Here is a 25,556-nt window from a genome sequence, read left to right on the forward strand (position 1 = left end):
TCATGTATTTAGCGAAGATACAAAGTGAGTTTCTAAGCTTTTAAGATTTTAGATAGCAATCTTATGATTGCTATCTAAAATTTTATTTTCCCTGTTATTTCAACTTCTGACCAACATATTCGTACCTACTGCAATAATGACAGATTTCACAAGTTTGAACAGAGTAACAGTATTCCTATCCTCAAATTAACATAATCGATTACTAAGCTACTTCAGCTGACGTTGTCCTGAGTGAAATGGCAAAGTAAATTTCTATTTGTAACTGAATTGAAGATATTTTGCCAGAAGATTTAACAAAACAAAGTTATTTCTATTAACGAAATTCTCTCTGATTTTACTTGTAGTTTGTTCGTTAGTATTTTGTGGAATATGTTTTTGAAAACATTTTACACTCTATTGTTTTCTTAAAGTATAAAAACAAAATCGTATATTCCGGCAAGTTTATGTCGATTCTGATTTTCTTTCTGTTTGTCTTTTACATTGATTTCAAAATTATTCATAATGTGTGCTCGTTTATTTGTCTGAATTACAATGAAAGATATTAGCCATGTAAAAGCAGTTCCTTGTCGTAGACATAACAGAAAATTTCAATTTCGACGCTAATTATTTCAACTAAAAATTCTACAGAGTGAATTGATAATAGCAGTGGTGTTTTAGATTGGATAAAATAAATATTAAAAGTATGTAATATTATGATAAACACCTAGGGAAGACGAAAGAGCTTCAAAAATAATGAAGATTATGTTACGATTTTGATTTCTCGTGAAGTCGTTTCACTTCAGTTGAACCAATATTTTATTAATTTCTGTCAGCACCTCGATAACAACTGATAATATCCGGGAGTAGTGTTGCTCGATGGGTAAGGTTTTAGATATTTGATAAGGTCAATCCACATAAGGAATATATCGGCCTCATTAAAAAATTAGGAGAATTAAAGACTATAGAAAATGTTAGTTTTGACCTTACGATTTGATTTTCGTGAAGAGCTTGTCTGTATTTTTCCTAGTCCTTATCAGGTAAGACCTTACATTTCATTTTTTTCAGTGAAACAGAATGGCAGAAATGCCAATGTATCAAAGTAATTTTACAATATTTAATTTTGTAGCTTTACATTCTGAATTTAAATATTGTGTAGGGGATCGACTTTTCTTATTATCTCACCAGTCCAGTTAAATACCTCTCAATAATATGATTGGCTCTATTCGATCATAACACTTCACGTCTATGAAATAAAGCCTTATTATATTGAACAGATACTCTAGAACAACATAATAGTCTCAATGCATCTAGAATTCTTAATAGCTATGAGAAAGGTATGTGCGTGTTTATTTCGTTAGAGCTGCGTTTTCTCTTAAACAAAAGTCTGTTCCTCTTTACAGAGAATGGGAAGCCGAGCGTTTGTAATTTATTTAATATTAACTTGTTATTGAAAATTCTCGATCATTACATGAGGAGCAATTTATCAAGTCTGAAGGAGCAATATAATTCTTTTTTCTGAAGTGTGTTTTGTCCAAGATATATGGTTTCTTTTAATTACGTTATTAACTATGCAACATATCTCCTCAAGAATTGTTACAGATGAAATAGATTATTGTTAATACTGGTGTATCTTTTATATTTCCAATGAATTCCAGTGAAGATTCGTATTGTCTGAATGGCTAAGATATCACTTATCCACATCAGTCTATCCTATGTCTAGGATAGAAAATTAAATTTAACTCCACCTTACCTGGCATCAAAATGATCAAGAGCAATTAAATAATGACAGAATGATGGAGCATAGAAATAAGAGTTCATTAGTTTCTTGTACCGAAATCAAATCTTTTCAAATTGACATAGTCTACCGATTTCTTGGAGATTAGTAGACGGAATCGATACTCATAATGTCTTGCGATCTTTGCTCTCCTTACATTCTGAGTTCATGGTGTTAAAATAAATACCAGTCATGTACTATGGTCTGAAAAATACTCCAGATACTTTTCAATTTCTTTTTTTCAACCATGCTTTATGGTATAGCAAAAGCAATAAGTTTACATATCTTTTATTTTCTTCTTTCTCTTAATTATGCTCATATTTGCTTTTCGTAGATCCGTTAAATGGTTAGTGATATTAACACGTTCTCTTCGTCCGTCTTTACGTTCTGAATTTCCACCGAGGTTGACTTTGCCTTTCATCTTTTCGGGGTCGATAAAAAAAAAGTAAAGTACCAGTTGAACACTGGAATCGATGTAATCGACTTACCTCTCCTCAAATTGCTGGCCTTGTGCCAAAATTTGAAATCAATCTTAGCACGTTCTAATCGCTTTGTTCTGATGAAGCCACACTAACGCTTTATTGTTATTTGGTTGTAAGATAGTAGATTGGCGGAATCATTTGATAGTCGGGAAAATTCCCAGGAGTATTTGTTTGGCTACTTACGTTCTGAATTTATATCTCGCCGAAGTCAATTTTGCCTTTCTTCCCTCGGAGATCGACATAATAAAGTACCAGTCTAGTACTGGTCTCGATATAATCGAATAACTAACCCCCTTCACCTCGAAATTTTTGTAACTAGTGCTTCTGTGACAAATACTTAATACTATTATTTGAATTGACAGAATGAGCAGAGGGATTAACAAAACGACTTGACGCATTTAATTACAACTCTACGTTGTTCGGTCGAATCCTGTGAAGATCAACTTTTGCCTTAATCTTTCCTTCACCGACAAAATAATTGTTTCTAGTTTAGGCAAAAGGCCAGCAACTTTGAGGGAGTGGAATAAGCCAATCGGACCGGACGGTTAAGGTTAAGAAAAGTTGACCTCGGTGGGATTTTAACTCAGAACATAAAGAACAGGAAGAAATCATACAAGGTACTTTTTATCCGAAACTTGCGCTTCACCTTCGGCACTAAAATAATACCAGTTAAGTATAAGTAACAAATCAATCTCCAAAGATGTAAGGCCTAGCGGTTTATGTAAGAAATCATTATTATAAGTGACATTTCGACCGTCTTTACCTTCTGAGTTCCACCGACGTCGACTTTACCTCTCGTCCTTCGGGATTGATAAAATAAATACTAGTTAAGCACTGGCGTCAATGTAATCGCCTTATCTTCGCCCCACAAATTGCTACCTTGTACCAAAATTTGAAACCATTATTAGCAGATTCGCTAGGGCGTCGGATAAAAAGCCTTCAGTAATTATTTATAGCTCTTTGTATTCTATCACCAGAAAGAGCAGCATCCCAAACTTATGGGCAAAGCTTCGGAAGGCTAACCCAGATTAATCCCAAATTCTCTTTTCAGCCATTTTGTGGTTGGTCGCTCAGAATGAGCACATAATTGCGAAAGGATCACCTTCGGTTACTGAATTTCAGCTGGGTTGCATATAAGAACTGTTACAGTACTTCACTATAATGTGTGAGTTATGGATTCGTGTTCTCTCTTTCATACCAACATAATATAAATGTATCTATCCATTAATCAGTTCTCGTTTCTCAATAGATACCTTCAAAGCATCCATTGATAGCATTGACACAGTCCTTAAATATACCAAAGAAACATTTGAGCCATGTCTTTCTACATGTGATCAACACAGTTTAAACTCTAATGACACAATGGGCTAGACGTCTCAATTTCTAACAATCTCCCGTGGCAAAATTACCATTATTCCCAAAACTATATCCAAAAGACCAGATTCCTTCTTGTAGGGGCTGAAAAGTATGTCGTGTTTCACTAATTGCTGATTTTCAGCAAAAAATGAAAAAAGGTTCCGCATTTCAGTTCTTTTTCACATATCTGAAATGGTACTGCTACAACACAACCATTCTTGACACCATCCAAAAGAATGTTATTAAACTAATTTACAAATTTCACTTTCCAACGCGGCGCTACCATCGAAGCTTCTACTCGTCTCAATTCAGAACAGTAACCCGCCGGAATTTTCTCGCTAACTTTTTTTGTTTTATTTATTTATATATTTATTTTGTAGCCGTTAATGTGCTGATGTTTAAATCGAACATCAGCTGCCTTCATCTCATCAAGGAAACATGGTACGGTTACTACCTCTCCTTCTCTATTTAAACAAAAAAAAATTACTTTTCATAATTAAAAATAAAATCTATTTTAAGTTTTTCAAGCCTACAAACGATATTTTTATCCATTTGCTTACACTTGTTGCCACTTAATGGAATACAATTAAAGTATTTTCAATTAGCAGATGAGGGGATAAGATTTTATATTACGGATATGTCTTAGATTAATGTTACTATGTTTGCCGAACGTTAACAAATTATTTTATTTTAAATTTTGAAATAATTGATATGTTTATTCGTATTTGGGCGCAAGTCTAATCAATTATACACTTATAAGGGAGAAATATGTGATTCTGTTACTTCTTTATAATAACTGTTTGTTAAATAAAGACAATTATGTATTTATACAATATTTTGACAGATAATCCGTCTCTGCAGTCGCATTCGAGTTGGGTTTCTGTGATGTTTATAGATTTTTCGTTCTTGTTAGAGATTTATAATCCGATGGTCTTAACAGAATTTTTGTAGCTTTTGCCATGTCAGTATAAAGCAAAGACATACGTCCTAATCATGTAAAGAAAGGCCTAACAACATATGTTGTTACTTGTATATTTTTGGATGAAGTCCAAATCGGATAAATTTTTCTGTTTTTATCTTTGGGTTGTTGTATTTTAGCCGAGTGGTAAAACCACTTCCAACTACGGTTCTGTTGTACAATGAAACTGTATCGTTAAATATTCCTTTGGCGTTCCGTTCGTATTGGCCTGCCCACCTAGCTAGCGGAATGGCGTCATTCGAAAGCTACAACAATGCGAGGAAGTGCATTGTGATCAGTGGTGTATTGCAACATCTGGTGGTCTGATCGATACAGTGATAAGTGACAGTCATACATGCATGCATACATATATATATGCATACATACTTGTGTACATGCTTACATACATGATGGCTGCAACTCAATTTCGAGTAATGCGAATATTTGATAGCTCTCTTTCTCTTAAATTTGAGTTAAAGTATGCAGCACATAACCGAGATGCTAAAAATTAAGCAATGCTTGTCCAGTGAGCACCGTAACGCGAGGAAAGACCTTGCTAATCCCACTCTCTAAACAACGTATGCATTTTCCCAAAAAAGAATTTGTCTTAATTATTTGATGCAAATGAAGTGGCAAATGTTACATCAGAATTTTTCTTCTCCTAGGTTGATATCCAAACAACGGTTAAGGGGTCTCTAACTCCCAGTTGTTGGATGGCTAATGACTGTACTGAGTTCATCCACCCATTGGCAAGTTTTGTTTTCCATGCTTCAGGGTATCTAACAAAAACTACACTTCATACCCAGCAGGCTTGACAGGGTTCCGTGTTTAGTCACCAACGACCCAACCATGCGACAAGTTGTATTGAGTTAAGAGTGACCTTACATAACTTATAAACATACACTGTACAACTCTGATTTCTTTCATGTTTGTCTTTTGCAATTTTTATTGCATAGTCTAAAAGGTTTTTTTTTTCTTATTCTTCATTGATTTAGAGTTATTCAGTCAACAAACAAAATCATTCTTCAATTCATAAAAATTAATATATCTTATCAAGCATAAATTCTTAAATTTTGACATTTAGACATTTATGTTTGTCATGAGCACTTATGACGTATTGTATTTGAATTTACCGACACAGACTGTATGGCACTTCTGTGACCTATATGAATAGATGTATGCATAGCTATTTCTTCTTAGCTAATTTCCATACTTTTAATAATCATCTTTAACTACGCTTTATTTTTTAGGATGTATTTTAGATTGCACAAACTTAACTGTTTCTATCATTGTCTTTTGAGGATTAACTCTTTTATGTTATTTACTATATGGACGTGCCTTTAGTATTGTGTTAGAATATACGTGTACTTCGAAATTTTAGTGATGCACATTATACTCATGAGGACTTTATTTTAACCCATGACAAAACATTTCGAGTTCCTTTGCTAAATCAACTTATTTCATTTTATGGATTTGTTTTCAAAATCAATTAACATCTAACAAATGCATGCAGAAAAATAAAAATTAAAAATTAAAATAAAAATTTCAAGCGATTTCAAATACTTTCGCGTAGAAAATACGACATGAGCAGATATCGTTTGGCTGAATTACGGTCGTCTTTGTTTTCGCGTTCTCTTTCGTGTTTGGCAATAATTCCATATTTAATGCTTCTGGAGCGCCGGATTAAGGGCTTATTTCTGCTTTTGACACGTTCTAATTTGGTATGATATACTGTTTGTTTTGTTTGCTTGCTTGTTTTATTTTTTGCTGTTATTTTTTTTTTTTCATATAAACATGTTTTATAAATATGTTGTTTTTTTTTAATGTTCGAATATCTTGAAAAGTTCTATTTTTGTAATTTGGATTTAAAATTTAGAAAGTTGGAATTCAACAAGCAGTATAAGTTTTGCTTTCATTTATAACTATATGCTTTAACTTTCGAAAGACAAACGTTTAGATTGTATATTAGTTTCATATTTTGGCACAAGGCCAGAAATTTCGGGAGAGATAGGTAAGTTAGCTAGATTGAACTCAGTGCTCAACTGGTACTTATTTCATCGACCTCGAAAGGATGAAGGCATAACTCGACCTCGATAGTATTTGAACTCAAAATGAACGAAATGCAGCTAACCATTTTTCCTGGAGTGCTAACGATTCAGCCAAGCCACAGCCCTATCTAAATTGTATATTATAGGCATGATTTAATCGATTTTTTTTCATTGTATATCAAAACGAGTAAATACCGTTTATCTTATTACGTGAAAAAATAACCAATGAAATTAGCACCATCACTATACTGAGTTTGATTTAATCAGCTAAATATTACCGCTACCCTAAAAAAAATGGTACTTACCAAAGGAAACCAATATTACAAGATATAATTGAGCGACAAGTCGATAGAAATCGTAGAGTGTCAGAACAAATAGATAAATACTTTTTAATATTTATTCTCATACTCCTGCATTATTATTTAAATTCCAGAGAGTCTGCTATGATAGTTATAAATACAAGTTGCTGTCTTAAGTATAAGCTGTTGTTGCTGTTATTTAACCGCATGTCAGTCTTATCAAATACGCATTTGATCGAGAGCGTTCCAACCGTAATCACCTTGTTATTTCGTGTATATATGATTATATTGTCGAAAATACCCATCCCCACTTCGCAAAATGGTAATATATGATTTTAATGAGGATATGGCTATTTTTTTCTAGCAAGGCAAATACCCACGTGGAAGCTTCTCAATTGGCTCAGGTACTATGGTTGACTTAATTGAATATATATGAAATTGCCGATATTCCTAATCAAAAGAATACAATATTGTTCCTCAGAACTGGATTATAGCGTTGCAAAATATACAGCGCCGAACTACTTATAGCTTTTTAGATTCATCAAAAGTTAGATTTTATCTTCCGTCCCTCCGTCGTTAGAAAATTAAGTATTAGGTATTAGCTGTCACATCAGGCAATCATTCTACTTGATACCAATGAATATTCAATATATGTATGAGTGTTATACTTTAGTTATTTTATGGGATTATTGCGTGAACGAGTCGTAAGGGAAATGATGTCAATTAGTTTTTCTTTTTATAAAGCACTTTATTTTCCTTTTCTGTTTATAAGAAAATCGATTTGGGTGTTTTGTTTTTGTTTTCTTTCTTCTTTTCTTTTTTGTCACTGACATGTTATTTAGTGCAGAGGCTTTCTAAGAAAAGATCTACTGCTGATAAATACGTTGGATAGCTCATTAGTATATTTCGTTTGGCATTCATACGTCGTTGTTTTCTTATAACCAGTGTAGTTTTTCTATCTCATCTCTTTTTATCAGAACCGTTTCAAAATATAATGATCATATAATACGAGTAAAAACATGTAGAAATATCTTGTAATTTTTTTTTAATTTTACACTGTTGAATCATTACTACAGTAAAAATTCAAAGTCAGTCGATGGGTTAAAACAAGTTCTAACTGAGAAACTAGTATTTTTTTACCTGTTTAACGACTCTGCATACTAGCTTTGACAAAGACAACCAACAGTCCAATCCAGTTAATAAGGTACTACATACTAATCCATGTCATCCTTGTAGCTAAAAAAAAATACTGTAAAACAGCTAGTAATGTAGGTACCGGGCCTGAAATTCAGGGGAGGAATTAGTTGGTACTACCAGCTCCAGTGCTTAAAGGGAACTTCATTCTATCGAATCTGGAGGGATGAGAGGTACAATTGATCTCAGCGAGATTGGACTAAAAACGTAAAGAGCCGTAACGAATGCTGCCAAACATTTTTCTGTTGCTCTAACGATTCTGCTAATCTACCATCCTCTATAAAAGTTGGAAACTATTTCATTTGTTACAATATTAAATCTAACTTGTTTTGGGGGTATGCAGCATGAAAAGAGATGGCCTTTGCCAAGCTAACTTTCTATTAAATTCATTAAAACATTCCTCAGTGACAGCCAACAACGCAATGTGTTACGGGAAGTTTCAAACACCAACATCTTATTAAAAGCTATTATTTTGTTTTAGCTGAATCGTATGGCATAACAATATTATTGAAGAAAACTCGGAACTATTTTGCAGAATAGATATTTTCATTTTCTCCCTTAAGTCCCAGTAATGTAGATTTCTAACATCGGTACATGACCACAAATTCTGTGGCAAGATTATAATAGATTAAATTACCCTTAACATGTACCCCATGAAGAGTGATATATTTTATCGATCCCGGAAGGATGAAATCCACAGTCGACTTCAGTTGGATTTAAACTCGGAAAGTAGAGGGCCGTAACTAAACACTCACTGTATTTTGTCCTATCCTCTAAGAATTCTGCTAAACATCTATACTTAGTTTTTCTATTTGCTTATATCGTACGAGCAGTAGATATAATTGATATTTTAAATGTTTTAAGACAGTAAAACTATTGGATATGCCACTTCTTTGCACGTTATTTATATTTTTCTTCATAACTAGAAATGTTAACTAATGAGGTTTGCAGAATTGAACTGATTATTTGGCAAATGCAAAACATAGAATTAGTGCAAATCTATAAGCAGATAATCCGATTATTATTCCAAGAAACATTTATTTTAGTTTCTCTATTAGATAATATGAAAGTCTGTTTGTGATTCTATGTTAATCTACTCAGAAATTGTGAGCCGAATAGTTTGTATAGTTTTAAAATGATAGAAATATGTCCATCTGGGTTGAACGCTAGTTTGTCATAAATAAATTTTTTCAGACAAGCCTGGTTTCTACTTCTGGAAACTGCAAGAACTGAAGAGCGTAGGATAGAGAGATCTGTTTAGATAATCGGAGAAATAATAGCTACCAGATTTCTATTCTCATCTAATTACAAAGGTGTCGAATAGATCCTCAGATACTCAACCACTTCACCTTTACATCGGAGAATCTCTGTCATTAATCATGTTGTTGTTGAAAAAAGCTACAATTACAAGGCAGGTATAGTTGTGCAGTAAAAAGAAGTTAAGTTCGCAACTATGGAGTTTCGGAATCGATCCCACTATGTATCACCTTGAACAAGTGTCTGTTCTTATAAACTCGGGAATCCCTACATGTTGATAGTAATATTTGGTGGCAGGAAATGTGCGTGTATACTTATATGTCTGTATGTTTATGCATGAAAGTATGATGGTGAGTGTATAGTTGGTGCTATAAGATAGGACAGACATTGCCAGTTAGATTCGGTTCGCGTCGAAAGATAAATCAAGCACTCGATAAAATAGATATATCGATAGTGTTAAGGTCGGGCTGATTGATCAACTTTTGAAGAGATATCCCAGCATGACACCGATCCAACGACTAAGGCCAATAACAGTAAAAATTCGAAAGGTTACTTGAATTTATCAGTTTTTACTTCCTTCTTCATTTGATTTAATATATATGCTCGAGACTATGGGTTGGTAATGATGTTACGTGCTAAATGCTCAATAACGTTCAAATCTCAGTGGTTTCTACTTGTCTTTTATGCTTCTAAGGAATATAAAATATTTCGGACACACACACACACACCCACACACACACACATACACACACACACACACACACACACACACACACATATATATATATATTGGGTCATCCCATAAATAATGCGGTTTTTATCAATTACATGAACTAAAACTCGGAGGCAGACGGGATAAACTACCTGCATCAACTTGCTATAAAAGCAGGTATTAATTTTACCTTGTACTTATTCTTAGTGCAAGTTTTAAAGAGTACAGTTCGATTTTAACAATTATTTTTTCAATGCTCTAATGGGAGTAACAAAGGAGCATATTCGGTATATTTTGCATTATGAATTCGATAAAGACAACAACGCAACAGAAAGTGCGAGGAATATTAATGCGGTATATGGGGATCGGACATTAAGTGTAACCCAGTGTCAACGGTGGTTCTAGCAATTCCGAGCCCGAAACTACAGTCTAGAAAACGATCCTCGTCCAGGAAGATCTTTAGACTTGTACGGTCTCTCTTCCAAAATGCACTGTTCTGATCTCGTCTAAAAGATTCCTATTTTCTCGGAATAGTCAGCAAATTGAATCAATAGGTTCCTCACAAACTTTCCGAGTCTAATCGCGCGCAGAGAGTGAATATGTGCTCTTCTTTGCTGTCACGTCTCATGAATGAACATTTTTTGGACCGAATAGTGACTGGTGACGAGAAATGGGTTCTCTATAAAAGTGTCAAGCACCGAAGACAGTGGATAGAGAAGAGAAAAACACCGGCACTCCAGGCTAAAGTAAGTCTTCACTCACGTAAGGTATTGTTATCTGTTGGGATACGAAAGGTTTAGTCTAATTTGAACTTTTAAACCCAAATCAAATGATAGCAAAGGAGATTTACTGTTTGAGCGGCTTAAGTCAGCGCTGGAAGAAAAGTGACCATATTTGGTTTCAAGACGAATGGTTTTCTTCCGTCAGAATAATGCTCTGCCATATACAGCAAGAATGATATTCCAAAGGCTGGAGCAGTTTGAATGGAAAACGATTCCCCACACATCATATTCGCCGGATATTACCCCATCTGATTATCATTTACTCTGCAGTCTTTAAAATCTTTTGGACAGAGAAAATAGGAATCTTTTAGACGAGATCAGAACAGTGCATTTTGGAAGAGAGGCCGTACAAGTCTACCAGATAGATGGAAGAGTATTGTAGGAAATGAAGGAGAGTATATTTTACATTAAAAAAGAACTTTGTTTATCTTAATTTTGAAAAATAAAAGAAGTATGAAAAATACCGCATTTTTTATGGGATGACCCACTATGTAGAAATCTCCTTAACCGAATGCATTCACATTCCGTAAAGCACTTGACCATCTACCCAATCAAAGGAAATCATTTAACATATATTACTGAAAATATACTTTAAATTAAAATCGATAATAAAATAACTGGGGTCATATTTGATGTTCTCTTCCTTTCTACGTATTAGTTGACTGCATGAATCCTCACCATCATAATATGACTTTATTGTGTCTTTTTCTAACTCTTTAATTCAAGATGAATACAGCATCCTCATCAAAATGGATACGTTAATGAGAAATCATTATATAAAAAAGGCACATGCTCAAGTGAAATAATTACCTATGATGTACATATGTAATATTGAAGCAACCGTCTTACATATGTTTTTCTTCTTGCAGCACGCAGAAGAAACTGTTGTTTCAATTTTCATTTGGGGTTACACAATATCAATCATCACTTTGAGTATATCGATGATCATCTTCAGTAGTTTTAGGTAAGTCTTCCTTTGCCTTCCTTTGCTAGAATTTATATATCCATTATCGTTGCCATAGTTGTTTTACCTTAATGTTATTGTTGTTGATGATGATTACTTACAGAGTAAGTTTATGTGTTTTGCTGGCTCTGTATGCCAACTTGTTTACAAATAATTAAATAATATGTAGACAAGGTTTGAGTTTTGGAGATAAATCAGCACGGAAGATCTAGGGTAAATATTAAAACAAACTTATTCGACTGGCAGTTTAAATCCAACAGAAACTGTTTGTAGCAGATAACGTCATTAATCAGTAGTGTAGCAGCAACAGGAATTTCAATCTTTTCTTTACTGTCGCAATGGATCAAAGACTATTACAAGAACAAAAACGCTGGATATTATACAGAATTGAATATGATTAAAACAGGTATGGAAAACAACATTTTCAATAAAACGAGATATTCCAATAGAGAGCGATCATTTAAGACCAATCCAGGAACTCTACAGATCTTTGATTACTCTGACTACTAAACGCACTCTTCCAGTTGCGTTATTCGATTAACACATGTATGCTTTGAGCAGACATTTTCACTCGGACCGTTCTCCTGTGCCTTTCATCAAATTTACCAGAAAAATGTAATTCTCTCTTGACATTTATCTTCCTTTCCTAGTGAAATTAGTGGCAGTTGATGAAGATTTGGCCAACGAGGAACATGTCTGTACTCAGTTCATTAATCTAGTTCACTATTCAACTTCTTTAGCCACCAGAAATAGAAAAGCAGCCAATTCTTCTCGGTAAAAAGAAAACAGTGGTCGATCCTCGTAATGAATTTGGTCGATTGCTGAACTCTTCCTAATATGCACGTATCTCAGACAAGCAGGGGTGGCAAAACTATTGTCCCTGTAGAGCTTATCCAGAAGCGGCAATCTCCTCTGGATATTACTGCCAGGTTAGAGATTTTTGGAAGTTTTTGTTCTATAGAACCCAAGATAAAATTCCTCCAGGATATAAATACTAACACTACAAAGCTGATAAGTAGTTACTCCAAAAGCATGAATAAAAATTCTGGTAGTTGCTCTAAAGATGCAAGCAATAATAGTTGTGGTAATAGTAGAAGTGATAGTAGCATTACTAAATACAATTATTAAACTATCATAAAACCTGTCCTAGGAAATGAGAAAATTAAACCTTAATTGAACACTTAAATGACTTAAGCCCTTAAGATTGCACTGTATCTTTCTTTTTCTCTATTATATCATTTCTCATCCTTCTTTTATGTTTTCTCCTGCTGCCTTTCTTTTTTCATTATTTTTCCATACAGTCTTATTCTCTTACTTAAACTTTTAGCCTATTTTCTCTGTCTCATGCTGAAGTGAAGTTGGAGAAGAAGAAATAAAATGAGAAAATGTGCCAACCCCCTTTTAATTTCTTAGTAATAAAAAACAAAAATAAAATTACCCTACAAAAACAACCTAAATACAGATAGGAATCCCTTGTCATACATTGATGATCAAATAATTCATTACGGGATTCTTTCTTGCTGAATGTACTTTATAAATTGGTGTGTCCGTATAAGTGACATGTGCATATGCGTGAATTTGTGTGTATGTGTTTTGTTTGTCTTACTGCGTGCATGAGTGCATGCTTGCTTGGATAATAGATGTATGCATGTTTGTTAAGTGTCACAGAAAATATCAGGCTGGTGTGTGTTTCTCTGCATGTGTTTAATGTGTGCGCTTGTGTTACTAGTAGATCGTGTGTACGTATGAGATGTCGATTGCACCCACGCGGTCGCTTTTGTGTGTTCTTATGTTTTTCACGAGCGACTAGGAGCTGATGTAATCGACTTATGCCTTCTCCCAAAAACTGTTTCTCTTGTGCCAAAATTTGAAATCAATATTAGCTGTGTGTATGTTGGAATGTCACAGCTATGTGTGGTTGTGTGCGTTTTCTTCAGTAGAATATGCCCATCCAAAGTAAGTTAAGAATTTGAACCATGTTGGTGGAAATTTCCAGGAAGGAATACGGTTACTTGTTTTCTTCGCAAACGGTAGGTCGTTGAACCCGCGTGTAAGCCAAAGCTGAAACAGGAGAGCCACAAGGCAGTATATAGTCCGCTGAGCAAAAATTATGGATGAGAGGGGATCCTTTGTGGAATCGCTTGTACCTAATGTCTGTGAATCTATTGGCTAATTTACCGGTAATTTGTCCAAAACAGCCGATCCACAATATAAGTAGGATACGATTTTTTTGTATCAATAGGTAAGATGGTCTTACATACGCAAAAAGTGACTGCTAGGATCGATCACCTAGATTGGGATAGTTTAAGTATATGTCAATACCGAGACAGTCTATGACCGTGTTACATATGATTTATTTTTCGCTATTCAAAATCCCTAAAAGATTTATTTTACTTTTTTATTTTTACCTTGAATGGTATAGTTCTGAATCCTTTTATTGATCTTAAGTGACCTCCGGTCTGGGGTTCCATATCCTCGTCGCACAATGTCGGAGTGGATGTGTATCCCTCTCTAGGTTTGTATTTGTTTAAAGTACCACTGGAACGACTCACTTCCCACAACATCTATTTAGATATATTTTTAATCAACTGTTATTTATCTTGGTAAAAACTCTGTTTATCCACTATTTACAAATATTGAAAGTTTCGTAAATCTTAATTACCATAATTCAAGTCAAGTTTCCAATGTTGTTAATCGCAGAAGAATAATTGCTATGAAATATTTTTATAGTATTTAAAGATAGGTGAAAGTGCACCGCCGTATGTGTTTATTTTATCTAATGATATTATCATTAGATATATGAAATCTAATTCATATATCATATATATTAGATTGTTTACAGACGTAACCTCAATTCTCATTACTTCCGTTTGTATCTGACTAGCTCAGATGTTTTTTATAGCAAAGAAATAAAAGTTTTAGATGTATATGGTTTTAGATAAATCTAACTTATAAACAGAACAAGATAGAGTGCTAGTAAATGACTTTACTTGATGACAATATTTATAAACCGCTAAAATACAGATTGTAATCAAAGCGGTAATTTTCATATTGAGGTCACTTTCTCTCCTGTAAGTTTGAAGAAATAATAAACCGTTATATGACTATGTAATGAACTATTATCTAATTATAAATGGAGTCACCAAACGCTTAAGTCTATCTATAGTAATCGAACATCGGTATATATGTTTCTCCTATGTTACAATGTTGTCTTTAGTCTTTTTTCTCTCATTTTGAAAGTCATATTCTTCTTTTTTCCCTTTTTTGAAACTATAAGGATCGCCCTTAAACAATAATTTTGTATGCGAGATGTTTATAGAATTATGTGGGTACTTCGAGTCTTGTCAGAGATCTTGTGATGGATATTCAAAAATCTAAATTTCGTGGTTTCATGTAAAATAATATTCATAAAATAACAACATCACATAGAACATCTACAAAATTAAAATCATCAAACGATATTCGTAGTTGTATTGCATGATAAATATCATAATTTCAGGCTATGAGGACCCTTCACCGAGGAAAGAGAATGGTCAAGTTTGTTATAATTAATATACTTGCTTTGCACCAATGATATATTGTCAAAGATATACCTTGTCTTAAACATTGATCCTCAAATTGTGCAACTTAATTTTCGCTAGCACTATCAGAAGTGTATAATGTCATTGATGGATGTCACATCTGTTTTATTCCAAACAAAACTAATCCATATTTTTCAGCAGAATTCAAAGTTTATTATAATACTTGTTTAATGTTTACCTAATGCTGAAATGTTTTACCATAATTTTATCATCATTAAGCTACTTGATTCAATTTCTTGACATTTTTACAGGCAGCTTGACTGTGCACGAGTATCAATCCATAAAAACTTCTTCATGGCTTCAATTTTAAATGGACTTGTTTGGATAGTAGAATATAAAGTTATTGTTAATGAAGGACACATACTTCACGAAAACTTTGTAAGTTTTAATTTTGATTTTTGTTGAGTTTTTCCTTGCTTTATTAACGTCCACTAATCTGTTTTGTACAACTAACATTGTTCACCGACATATAAGGCTGCGAGCTGGCAGAATCGTTACCATGCCGAGCAAAATGCTTAGTGGCATTTCGTCCGTCTTTACGTTCTGAGTTCAAATGCCGCCAGATCGACTTTGCCTTTCATCCTTTCGGAGTCGATAAAATAAGTACCTGTTGAACATTGGGGTCGATCTAATCGACTTAGTCCTTCCCCCGAAATTTCTGACCTTGTGTCAAAGCTTGAAACAATTATTCACAGCACTGACACTTACTAGCGTCAGTGCTGGGTTCTAATCCTGGGAATAACATAAAAACTATTGCATTTAATTTTCTTGACACCTTAAAATCTACTGCCGCATTAGAAGCAGATACAAACATTATAAAAAGTTAAATATTGATTCACTTCCAAAGAAAACACGACTTAATTTTGAACAGGAAAGAAACTATTGATTCAAAACAATTTTCTGTTTAAGTGGCAATTCTGCATGTTGCAAAGTGTAATTGTCGTATATTAATGTGACCAAAATATTGCTCCAATTGACCACTCGCTCCTGAAAGATAATCACCGATAATCAAATCACTAAGAATGTGTTTCTCCCCATGAGTAGGTCGGTAATAGGAGACTGAATTTGAAGTCAAAACGCATAGAGCCAGAACAGATCTGTAAAGCAACTCATTCAACACGAACAATTCTTACAATGCACAGCTTTCGACAATTACTTTATTCATTGACTACAAAATGATGAAAAACAAAGTTGACTTCGACTGTATTTGTATTCAGAGGATAGGAGAGAGCAGGGAGAAATTTTGCAAAGCATTCTATCCGATGCTCTGAAGACTTCGCCAATTCACCACCGTTGAATTGAGACATAACTGTATCGACGTTAGATGAATAAAAAGCAAAGCAAATTCCAAATGGAATTTGAATCAGAAAGTCAAAGATGTGGTTTAACTCCGATATAGCGTCTAATTCGATTTTCTTGTTTTTCTTTAACAAATTGTAACGCTTATTTAAATGGTGAAGCCATGGTGAATGCTATCACTGTGGTTTCTCGCACATGAAAATTAATGGGTTCACTGGAAACTACTTTCTTAAAGAACCAACTATATCAGATTGTTCAGTGTCTAAATAAATCCCAAACCGAAGTAAATAACACAAAGTATTCTTTATTTCTGAAACATTTCAATGATAGATTAGAATCGTTTGGACGTTGAATAAAATGCCTTGAATATGTGTTACCTTATATCCTACGGGATCGATAAAATAAAGTACGAGAAAAATATTGGGCTCGATATAATCGACTAACGCCATTTAAAATCGGTGCCTTTGTACCTAAATTAGAAATTATTATTTCAGAAGCATTTCTAGTATAGTGAATATTATCTAAGTGACAATTTATGCTATCAGACCAGCAGTTAAATAGAAGCGATTGAACTATTAGTGCACTCCAGCAACTACGACTACTGCCACAGAGGTATAAATGTATATTTTATCTCATATGAAAATAGAATATATACAGCTAAGATCTGACTGCATCACATCTGCTAAATCTAGCTTTATGTCTGCTCAAAATAATAGGTTTTTTATACAATATTAGGTAATATCTCTGTGTGACGTTTGCTCACACAAGTTTTGCAATAAAATATCGAAACAGAATTTATTTCCGTTTCACTTCTCCCAAGACTTATAGCTTATGCGAGAATATTTTTGTAACGTCTTATATCCAATCCATTTTGCAATTGTTCGCTGATCATAGATCGATCACTTATTATTTTTTTTTTCATTCTAAGTCACTTTCTCTATACGCTTTGGAGATTAAGCTAACGATGGAGCATCTTTAAATACTATTGAACCATGAAAATTACATACTTGGAAGTACAATCTTTAAGAAAATATCGATATCAACATTTTCTTTTAATGAATAAACATGTTATACGTTCATTGATTTTAAATAATAGTGTTGATATCGACATTTTTTTAAAGACTTCATTTTAAGTATGTATGTTTTGCTCGCCAAGGATATTGGAGATTCAATGATGGATAGAAAATTTGGAGAGGAGGAGTTTATTCGGTCATATCGACCACAGAACTTGGCAGTTATTTTATTCTATCAACCCAGGAAACATGAAACCCGAAAAAAATTGCTTGTTTTTCCTTGTAACATTACTCATACATGTAAGGCGGCGAGCTGGCAAAACCGTTAGCACATCGGATAAAATACTTAGCAACATTTCGTCCGTCTTCAAGTTTTGAGTTCAAACTCCACCAAATTCGACTTTGCCTTTCATCCTTTCGGAGTCGATAAAATAAGTACCAGTTGAGCACTGGGGTTGATGTAATCGACTTAATCCCTTCCCTGAAGTTGATGGCCCTGTGCCAAATTTTGAAAAACCATTTTACTCATATAGAACCACAAGTATTTTTGTAAATATTAACTATTTCGCCAGTTCTTACATCAGGTGGCACATGCATTTTTCTTCTAGAACTTAGAAATATATTTAGGTAATGCATTAGTAGTTTAAATTTAAAGTTATCAAGAAATGTTGCGGCTTCATGACAAATATTTTCTTTTTCATTCGGTGACACAAGTAAATTATTCTATTTGCATGTAATCTTCAATGTTAAAAACTTTAAAGTATTATTGTCTAAGACTTTACGAAATTCTATGCATAGAACCAATGCTTTCTAATTAGTCTAAGCTCCTGATGTGAGTTTTGTAATGAACAGTGTTTTTATAAAGAATCCTTACTGAAAAAAAATTATTTTATAAATCTGACAAATTTATTATGACCTAGGGACGGTGAGAGTGAATGCAGCTAGCAACTAGATAATCGACTAGCAATTCCATGCACTGAAGTTCTATGTTTTAAGGTTTGCAAGATTTGCAAAACTGTGATCAGTTGGAAAGATCTTGAGTTATCACGAGAAATTAACTGTTGAAGCTATAGTTGCTTATTCAAATTTCTTTCTGGCAAATGCGACTGATTAATAAAAAGGAGTACCAGACGTTTATCCAAGGAGTCTATTGTTTATATTTTGTCACAGATATTGTGCCATTCTCATGGGAAAGGAATATAACTCACAAATAACCCAGTTTCCTCTAAATGGCACAACGAAAAAAGAACTCAGGACTCACCGTCAAAATGAGTTCAAATTTAGCATTTCGGTTACATTTGGAAGCATTGGAATACACTGACATATTTGGAAGTAGACATCAGTGCTTATAATTTGTAACACATTCTCTGTATATCTGGAAACAATGGTCCACCGACTATTTGTCACATCTCATAAAAAATTATTATCTGCTACTGGTAATAATACCACCTGTTTCATTATCGGTCAGTCCGTCGACGATTGAACCGGCAATACTTTAGGATTACACCCTAGCGTACAGATGAACTCCTTGACAAGACAAAAAAAAACAATTGTGTTCAAGGGCGAATTAACTGAACAAGAAGTTGCAGGCCACCAATCTAACCTATAAATGGAGCGGAGTTACTTGAAGGTATATGACTAGCATTACTGACTCTCTTGACAATCTTTCCAATCTATTTTCTCTCTTAGAGAAAACTCTAGGAGACTATGGCAAGAGAATCCACATGATAAGCTGAGAACCATACAAGATGGATGAAATAGCTCCTAATTAAGGTTATTATGTCATTCTTCGCATTGTCGGAAATGACAGGTGCATGCCATTACTTATGGAATACGTTATGTAATCGAATAAACTAGATGATGAAAACATTCGATAGTAACGACTCTACCAATCGTTTTATAGAATACATGATCACTCATTGATTTATTATAGAAGTTTCAGAATCACTCCATATAGAAATACAACAATTGATCTAGTGATATGTTACCAGTACATCTTTGTAATTAACGAATTGATTGGATTTTAGCATCTATAGGATATATCGCTGCCTCAGAAAGTAGATTAACATTTAAAATATTTTATATAAAATATTTTATATAAAAGATAAAGGTAGTCTATTTTGTAATATACATATAAAATATTAGTGCCATTTTATCAATAATTTTATTACTTCTTTTAAATGTAATTCGATCTTCACAATATGCATCAGTATATCTGTATTTCTGAGTATCAATGTGAATCAGTGTATGTGTAAATGTGTGTGAATGCGTGCGTATGAGTGATTATAGTGAATGTTTGTGTTTGTGCAAGTATGAATATTTATAATTTATTTGATATGCCGTTCTAATATACTATTGAAAGTATTGGTTGATCTGATTTTGATAAAATCAAACAAACCAAGACAAAATTCCATATCACACGTTAAGTTGCTCTTCAGCATAGTAAAAAGATTAAAAGATTATGCTGCACCTCGGCATATATCTACAATAGATTTTCTGCTTTAAAATTTAATAAAATTTAATAGAATAGTTAATAAGAAGTATAAGAATATTCAGTTCGTGAAGCCAATAATCTAAAATCTTCATTTCAAAAGATTACAGTATCTTTTTCAATTGGAAAGAAGTACTTTTTCGAGGAGAACATTCAGGTAATATGATGTAGAACTTTTTATTGTTGCATCATTAAGTATCTAGGACTATATTATTTAATGTGCCATTCCTATTTTCAGATGTTCTGTAAAGAATAGGCTTCTGTTTCTAGTGGGTCGATATACTGAGTAGAGGCTTCCACATTGACTTGCATTTTATTGATATGTAATCTGCCAATCATAAAGACGTTTAAGGAAGTAACATCAACCTCGATAGGTTTAAGATTCGGAACAGTACACAGAGGAATACGATACAGGAAAAAATATTGATTTTATGCTGGATTGTGTTTTTTTTTTCAGCTAAACATGCATATGATATTTCATATGCATGTGTGTTCAATTGCAGCTTTGGTCTACATCTACTCGTGAGCAGTATATATTGCCCTGATCTATCTATGTATCTGTGAATAAAGAAATTTCCTTGTTCAAAACATTATTTTGTTCCTCTAAAGAAGAAATATTCCCCTCGTACCATCTTTGTATTCTTTGACTAGGTACTTGATTGTTCTTGGTTTAGCGAATGTAATTATAAAATAGTTACATAAATATACAAGAGAAAATGAAATGTTACATAATAAAAATTTCTACTGATAACAATCATTTGGATTGTTTTTCATGGGTAACGTTCCTTGATACATATTTAACATAATCTCGTACATTTAAAATGTGTATATATATGTGAACATTATGTATATATATATATATGTGCGTATATATGTGTGAACCTGATCTTCAGGTTAAATTCATAAGGAGGAAATATGGTAACACTTTAATATAATATGGACAGCTACGATGGATGTTGGTCACATGAAATGGTAGGAATATGTATAATAGACAAGCTACAAACTAAATTCTAAGCACAAAATATATAGTTCTACTAAGTGTTAGATAGATGTCTATGCAGTTACGCACCACACGAATATGACGATTGAAAAACTAATGTACGTAAACAAGGACTCGTATCACCTAACAAATAGCTGACGACGGGTTACATATAGGTGTAAATATACTTCACGAGTCCGTGCTGCTACTGTTTACGTCTCGGTCAGAGATTTATTATTGCTCGTTTCTCCTTTTTCGAGATGAGCGAGTTTGTCACTGGAAAAAGCATTTTGTATTTTACGTTTGGAATGAGTTCTCATCGCTACCTGGTGACTCTCACACGCTGAAGACGGGTTACTACCCAGAAATCCGGGTCTGTGGGTATCACGTAAGGCTAGATATGGGAAAGATGATTTCCCTTCGCAAACTCTAATCGGACACAGACAGTGTGTTGTTAGCCAGCTGGAGGAGATGTCTTCCTGGGGCTATAAACAACAGTAGCATCGTCCCCTATGGGTCCGCCACATTTAGGTGGCAAATATACTTCACGATATATATATATATATATATATATATATATATATATATATATATATATATATATATATATATTATTGATAAAGTAGCAAAGACATCACAGAAACTGTTACTCAAAGTTTCACGTTCCTGTTCGTCGAACAGTTTTGGTGGACCAGCTTTATTAATAAAGCATATTACTCACCCTCCGATATTCGAGTACTATTTTTCCACCTTGTTTGACATTTATGTGCTGGGAGTGGACGTGTGGTAAGTAGCTTGCTTACCAACCACATGGTTCCAAGTTCAATCCCACTGCGTGGCACCTTGGGCAAGTGTCTTCTACTTTAGCCTCGGGCCGACCAAAGCCTTGTGAGCGGATTTGGTAGACGGAAATTGAAAGAAGCCCGTCATATATATGTGTGTGTATGTGTGTGTGTGTGTGTGTGTGTGTGTGTGTGTGTGTTTGTACCCCCACCATCGCTTGACAACTGATGTTGGTGTGTTTACGTCCCCATAACATTAACGGTTCGGCAAAAGGGACCAATAGAATAAGTACTAGGCTTACAAAGAATAAGTCCTGGGGTCGATTTGTTCGATTAAATGCGGAAATCCTAGAAACAGCTGTAAGATTTTGAATTTCTTCCTATAATAATATTGTATATGACTTGAGATGTTTGCCTTGCCTTAATGTTTGTATGTATACATATTTGTCTTTCTGTGTCTCTGTATGTCCCCCGCCCCCCGCCCCCGCCATCGCTCGACAATCGATACGGCTGTGTTTATATCTCCATAATCTAGCGTTTCAGCAAAAGAGACTAATAAAATAAGTACTTGACTTACAAAGAATAAGTCCTGGGGTCGATTTCTTCTACTAAAACCCTTTATGGTGGTGCTCCAACATGGCAAATGACTAAAACAAATAAAATAATAAAAGAATACGTCAGTCAGTGAATCACCGTTTAATTTATTCAAATCAATTTCATTGGCTCAAGTGAGTTATTTTTCTTTATTCATTTTATTTTTAGCTAAGCTATAAATCTTTATATCATTGAAACACATTGAATTCTTCTATCTATCCATCTATCTATCAAAAATTTTAAAGCAGAGAGTTACTTACCTTGTGTAATTAAATCTATTAACATGTAACATTATTGCCCGAGGTTACCGTGGTCTTTTCGTAGGTTTTTCTTTCCACGGATAAACCTCCCCATTTCTTGGGAACTTTTTGTATATATTTATCTTTCTTGTACATACCCCAAACGTTTTCGATTTCTTTTGATCGTTGTCCCTACTTTTGGGGGGTTTTTTTCCTTTTCTTTTTCGCCCCATCAAAAAGAAAAACTCTAGATTGTATTTGTCCCATCTGTGTGCAGCCCTGTGTGGATAATACAGAAAGAAAGTTATCTGTAAGTTAGATACCAGATACGTATGCTTAAAAGAAAATGCTAAGATGACAAAAGGACAATATGGAGCCACTTACCCCATCCTATAATTCTTAGTATTTGCCTTATTTCTTTCGTACATCCATTAGTTTTTTAAGAAAGAAAGCTGAATTCAAATACTTCTACAGTCCATTTCACTTGAATGTTACCAATAAAACCAGCTAAGAATAGAAGCCTAATTTCCCTTAAGTTACGTATAATGGACTTAAATAAGCAAAAGATACATTTGGTAAGGTTGTCCTAAATAGCCCCCTAGAAACATTGGATGACTCACGATTGGAATGTCTTTGATCATAGGTCTGCTTGCTCAGTACTGACCTGGGATTATACAACAATAACAATGCTACGGTTATATTACGGTTTGAATCTATCGATTGTGTTTTAATGTTATGTAAAATATAATGCCAAAGAAAAAGTAATAATCTCTTCTTAAAGCAATGGATTATTAGGAACGGTGGAGTACAAGACCAAATACTTTTCACTAAATAGTTCTTCAAGAGTACGAACTCAGACCTTTGTGTTGTCTTTACCATTCATTGTTCTGGAATTGATAAATAAGTACAGCCATTCATGAGCTGAAATCTTTTTAACCAACTACTTTCCACTTTCATAAATATGTAGATTCCTGCTAGTTTGGAAATCATTGTCTTTTATTCGGAAACATGAACGATTAAATTATCTTTTTACAGCAATGTCTCTGGATTTATATGTCTAACTTCAGAACTACTAATGGCATGAGAACAATCAGTTTTTTATGTATAGTCCATAGTTATTAAAGGAATATTAATCAGAAAAAAAGCAATACATGCGTATATTCCGTTTATAGAAATAGGAATTTATTTGAATGAAGAAAAAAAGCGTTTCCCTGCTACAATAATACAAGCATTACAGTTTTAACCTTACAATAAAAGGTCGTATTAACTGCTATTCAGAGCCACGAACATATCAATATGAATCTGTAAACTCTGATTGATTTTCTTTTTCCGGTAAGCCTATCTGTTTATTACTACTGCGAAAGTAAATTGCTTTAGTCAATTGTCAGACTCTCTTTATGTTATTCATTGTTTTTTGGGGGTTTTTTTCTATTTCACTTTATTTTTCCAAGCCATGTTATCCGAATATTTCTTTATATTATTTCTACGTATTTCAGGTCTGGTGCCAAGCAGTTCATGTGATCACACAGTACACTACTTGTAGTAATTATTTCTGGATGTTCTGTGAAGGATTCTTTATGCACACACTCATTATGAACGCTTTTTCTACTTCATGCCCGCTACTTTATATTTGTCATATCATTGGATGGGGTAAGTGGCTCCACATTTTATCTTTGTCATCTTATCTGGTATCTGATAGCATACTCATCTGGTATCTGATAGATAGATAGATAGATAGATAGATAGATAGATAGATAGATAGATAGATAGATAGATAGATGGTGGACGGACGGACGGACGGACGGACGGACGGACGGACAGACAGATAGTCAGACGCAGGCGTGGCTGCACAGTAAGAAGCTTGCTTCCCAACTATATGGTTCCGGGTACAGTCCCACTGCGTGGCACCTTGGGCAAGTATCTTCTACTATAGCTTCGGGCTGACCAAAGCCTTGTGAGCGAATTTGGCAGACGGTAACTGAAATAAATCCGTCGTATATGTGTGTGTGTGTGTATATATATATATATATATATATATATATATATATATATATATATATATATATATATATGTATATGTATGTATATGTATATATTAATGTGTGTGTCTTTATGTCAGTGTTTGTCATCTCACTATGAATTAACAACCGATGTCGGTGTATTTACGTCCCTGTAACTTAGCGGTTCGGCAAAAAAAACGATAGAATAAGTATTAGGCATACAAAGAATAAGTCCTGGGGTCGATTTCTTCGACTAAAACCCTTTAAGGTGGTGCTCCACCAGAGTTGCAATCAAATGACTGAAACAAAAGATTAAAAGAATATATATATGAATACATTTAGAATTAATGGTCGTGAATAAAAAACATTATTACTCTCTCAACTTTTCACTTACTTGGCATAAAATCACATATATATAATTTTGTTTTGAAGGCAAATATTATACACAAAAGTCAAGAAAATCGTATGTACTGTCTAACAATAAGATGTAAAGTGGTAATTTTCTAAACAATTAAAATAATGTCACTTTCATGCAACGAAACAAAATTAAAAGCAAAATTAAATAGTTATCAGCCCAAAGTTCAATCAATAAAAGCACCTTAGATTCATTATGAAACTACCAATCAAAATATTTCATCCCACTTAGTATAATTTATCCTTCTAGTCAAACACCTGTTCTAGAGATGAATAAGTATTGTATGCAATTTGCTTTTTGCATCTCTTGAAAATACTTTACATATTCACATCGTTCTTTTATAAAATTAATGGAATTT

The 25,556-nt window shown here is 33.8% G+C and overlaps 1 protein-coding gene across 5 annotated transcripts in view; it reads left to right on the plus strand.

Moving 5' to 3' along the window:
* LOC106870560 (calcitonin receptor) overlaps positions 1-25,556 on the plus strand; it is a 283,198-nt gene that overhangs the window by 236,051 nt on the left and 21,591 nt on the right. For 3 of the 5 annotated variants that reach the window (XM_052967341.2, XM_052967351.2, XM_089352101.1), the window contains 3 exons: positions 11,711-11,805; positions 15,638-15,764; positions 24,280-24,433. In XM_052967341.2, coding sequence (XP_052823301.1) covers positions 11,711-11,805; positions 15,638-15,764; positions 24,280-24,433 — 376 coding nt within the window. The remainder of the gene's footprint in view (positions 1-11,710; positions 11,806-15,637; positions 15,765-24,279; positions 24,434-25,556) is intronic. The other 2 variants (XM_052967345.2, XM_089352120.1) reach the window with 1 other exon arrangement.

The sequence above is a fragment of the Octopus bimaculoides genome, chromosome 1 (assembly GCF_046866305.1).
Source record: "Octopus bimaculoides isolate indiv1 chromosome 1, ASM4686630v1, whole genome shotgun sequence".
NCBI lineage: Eukaryota > Metazoa > Mollusca > Cephalopoda > Octopoda > Octopodidae > Octopus > Octopus bimaculoides.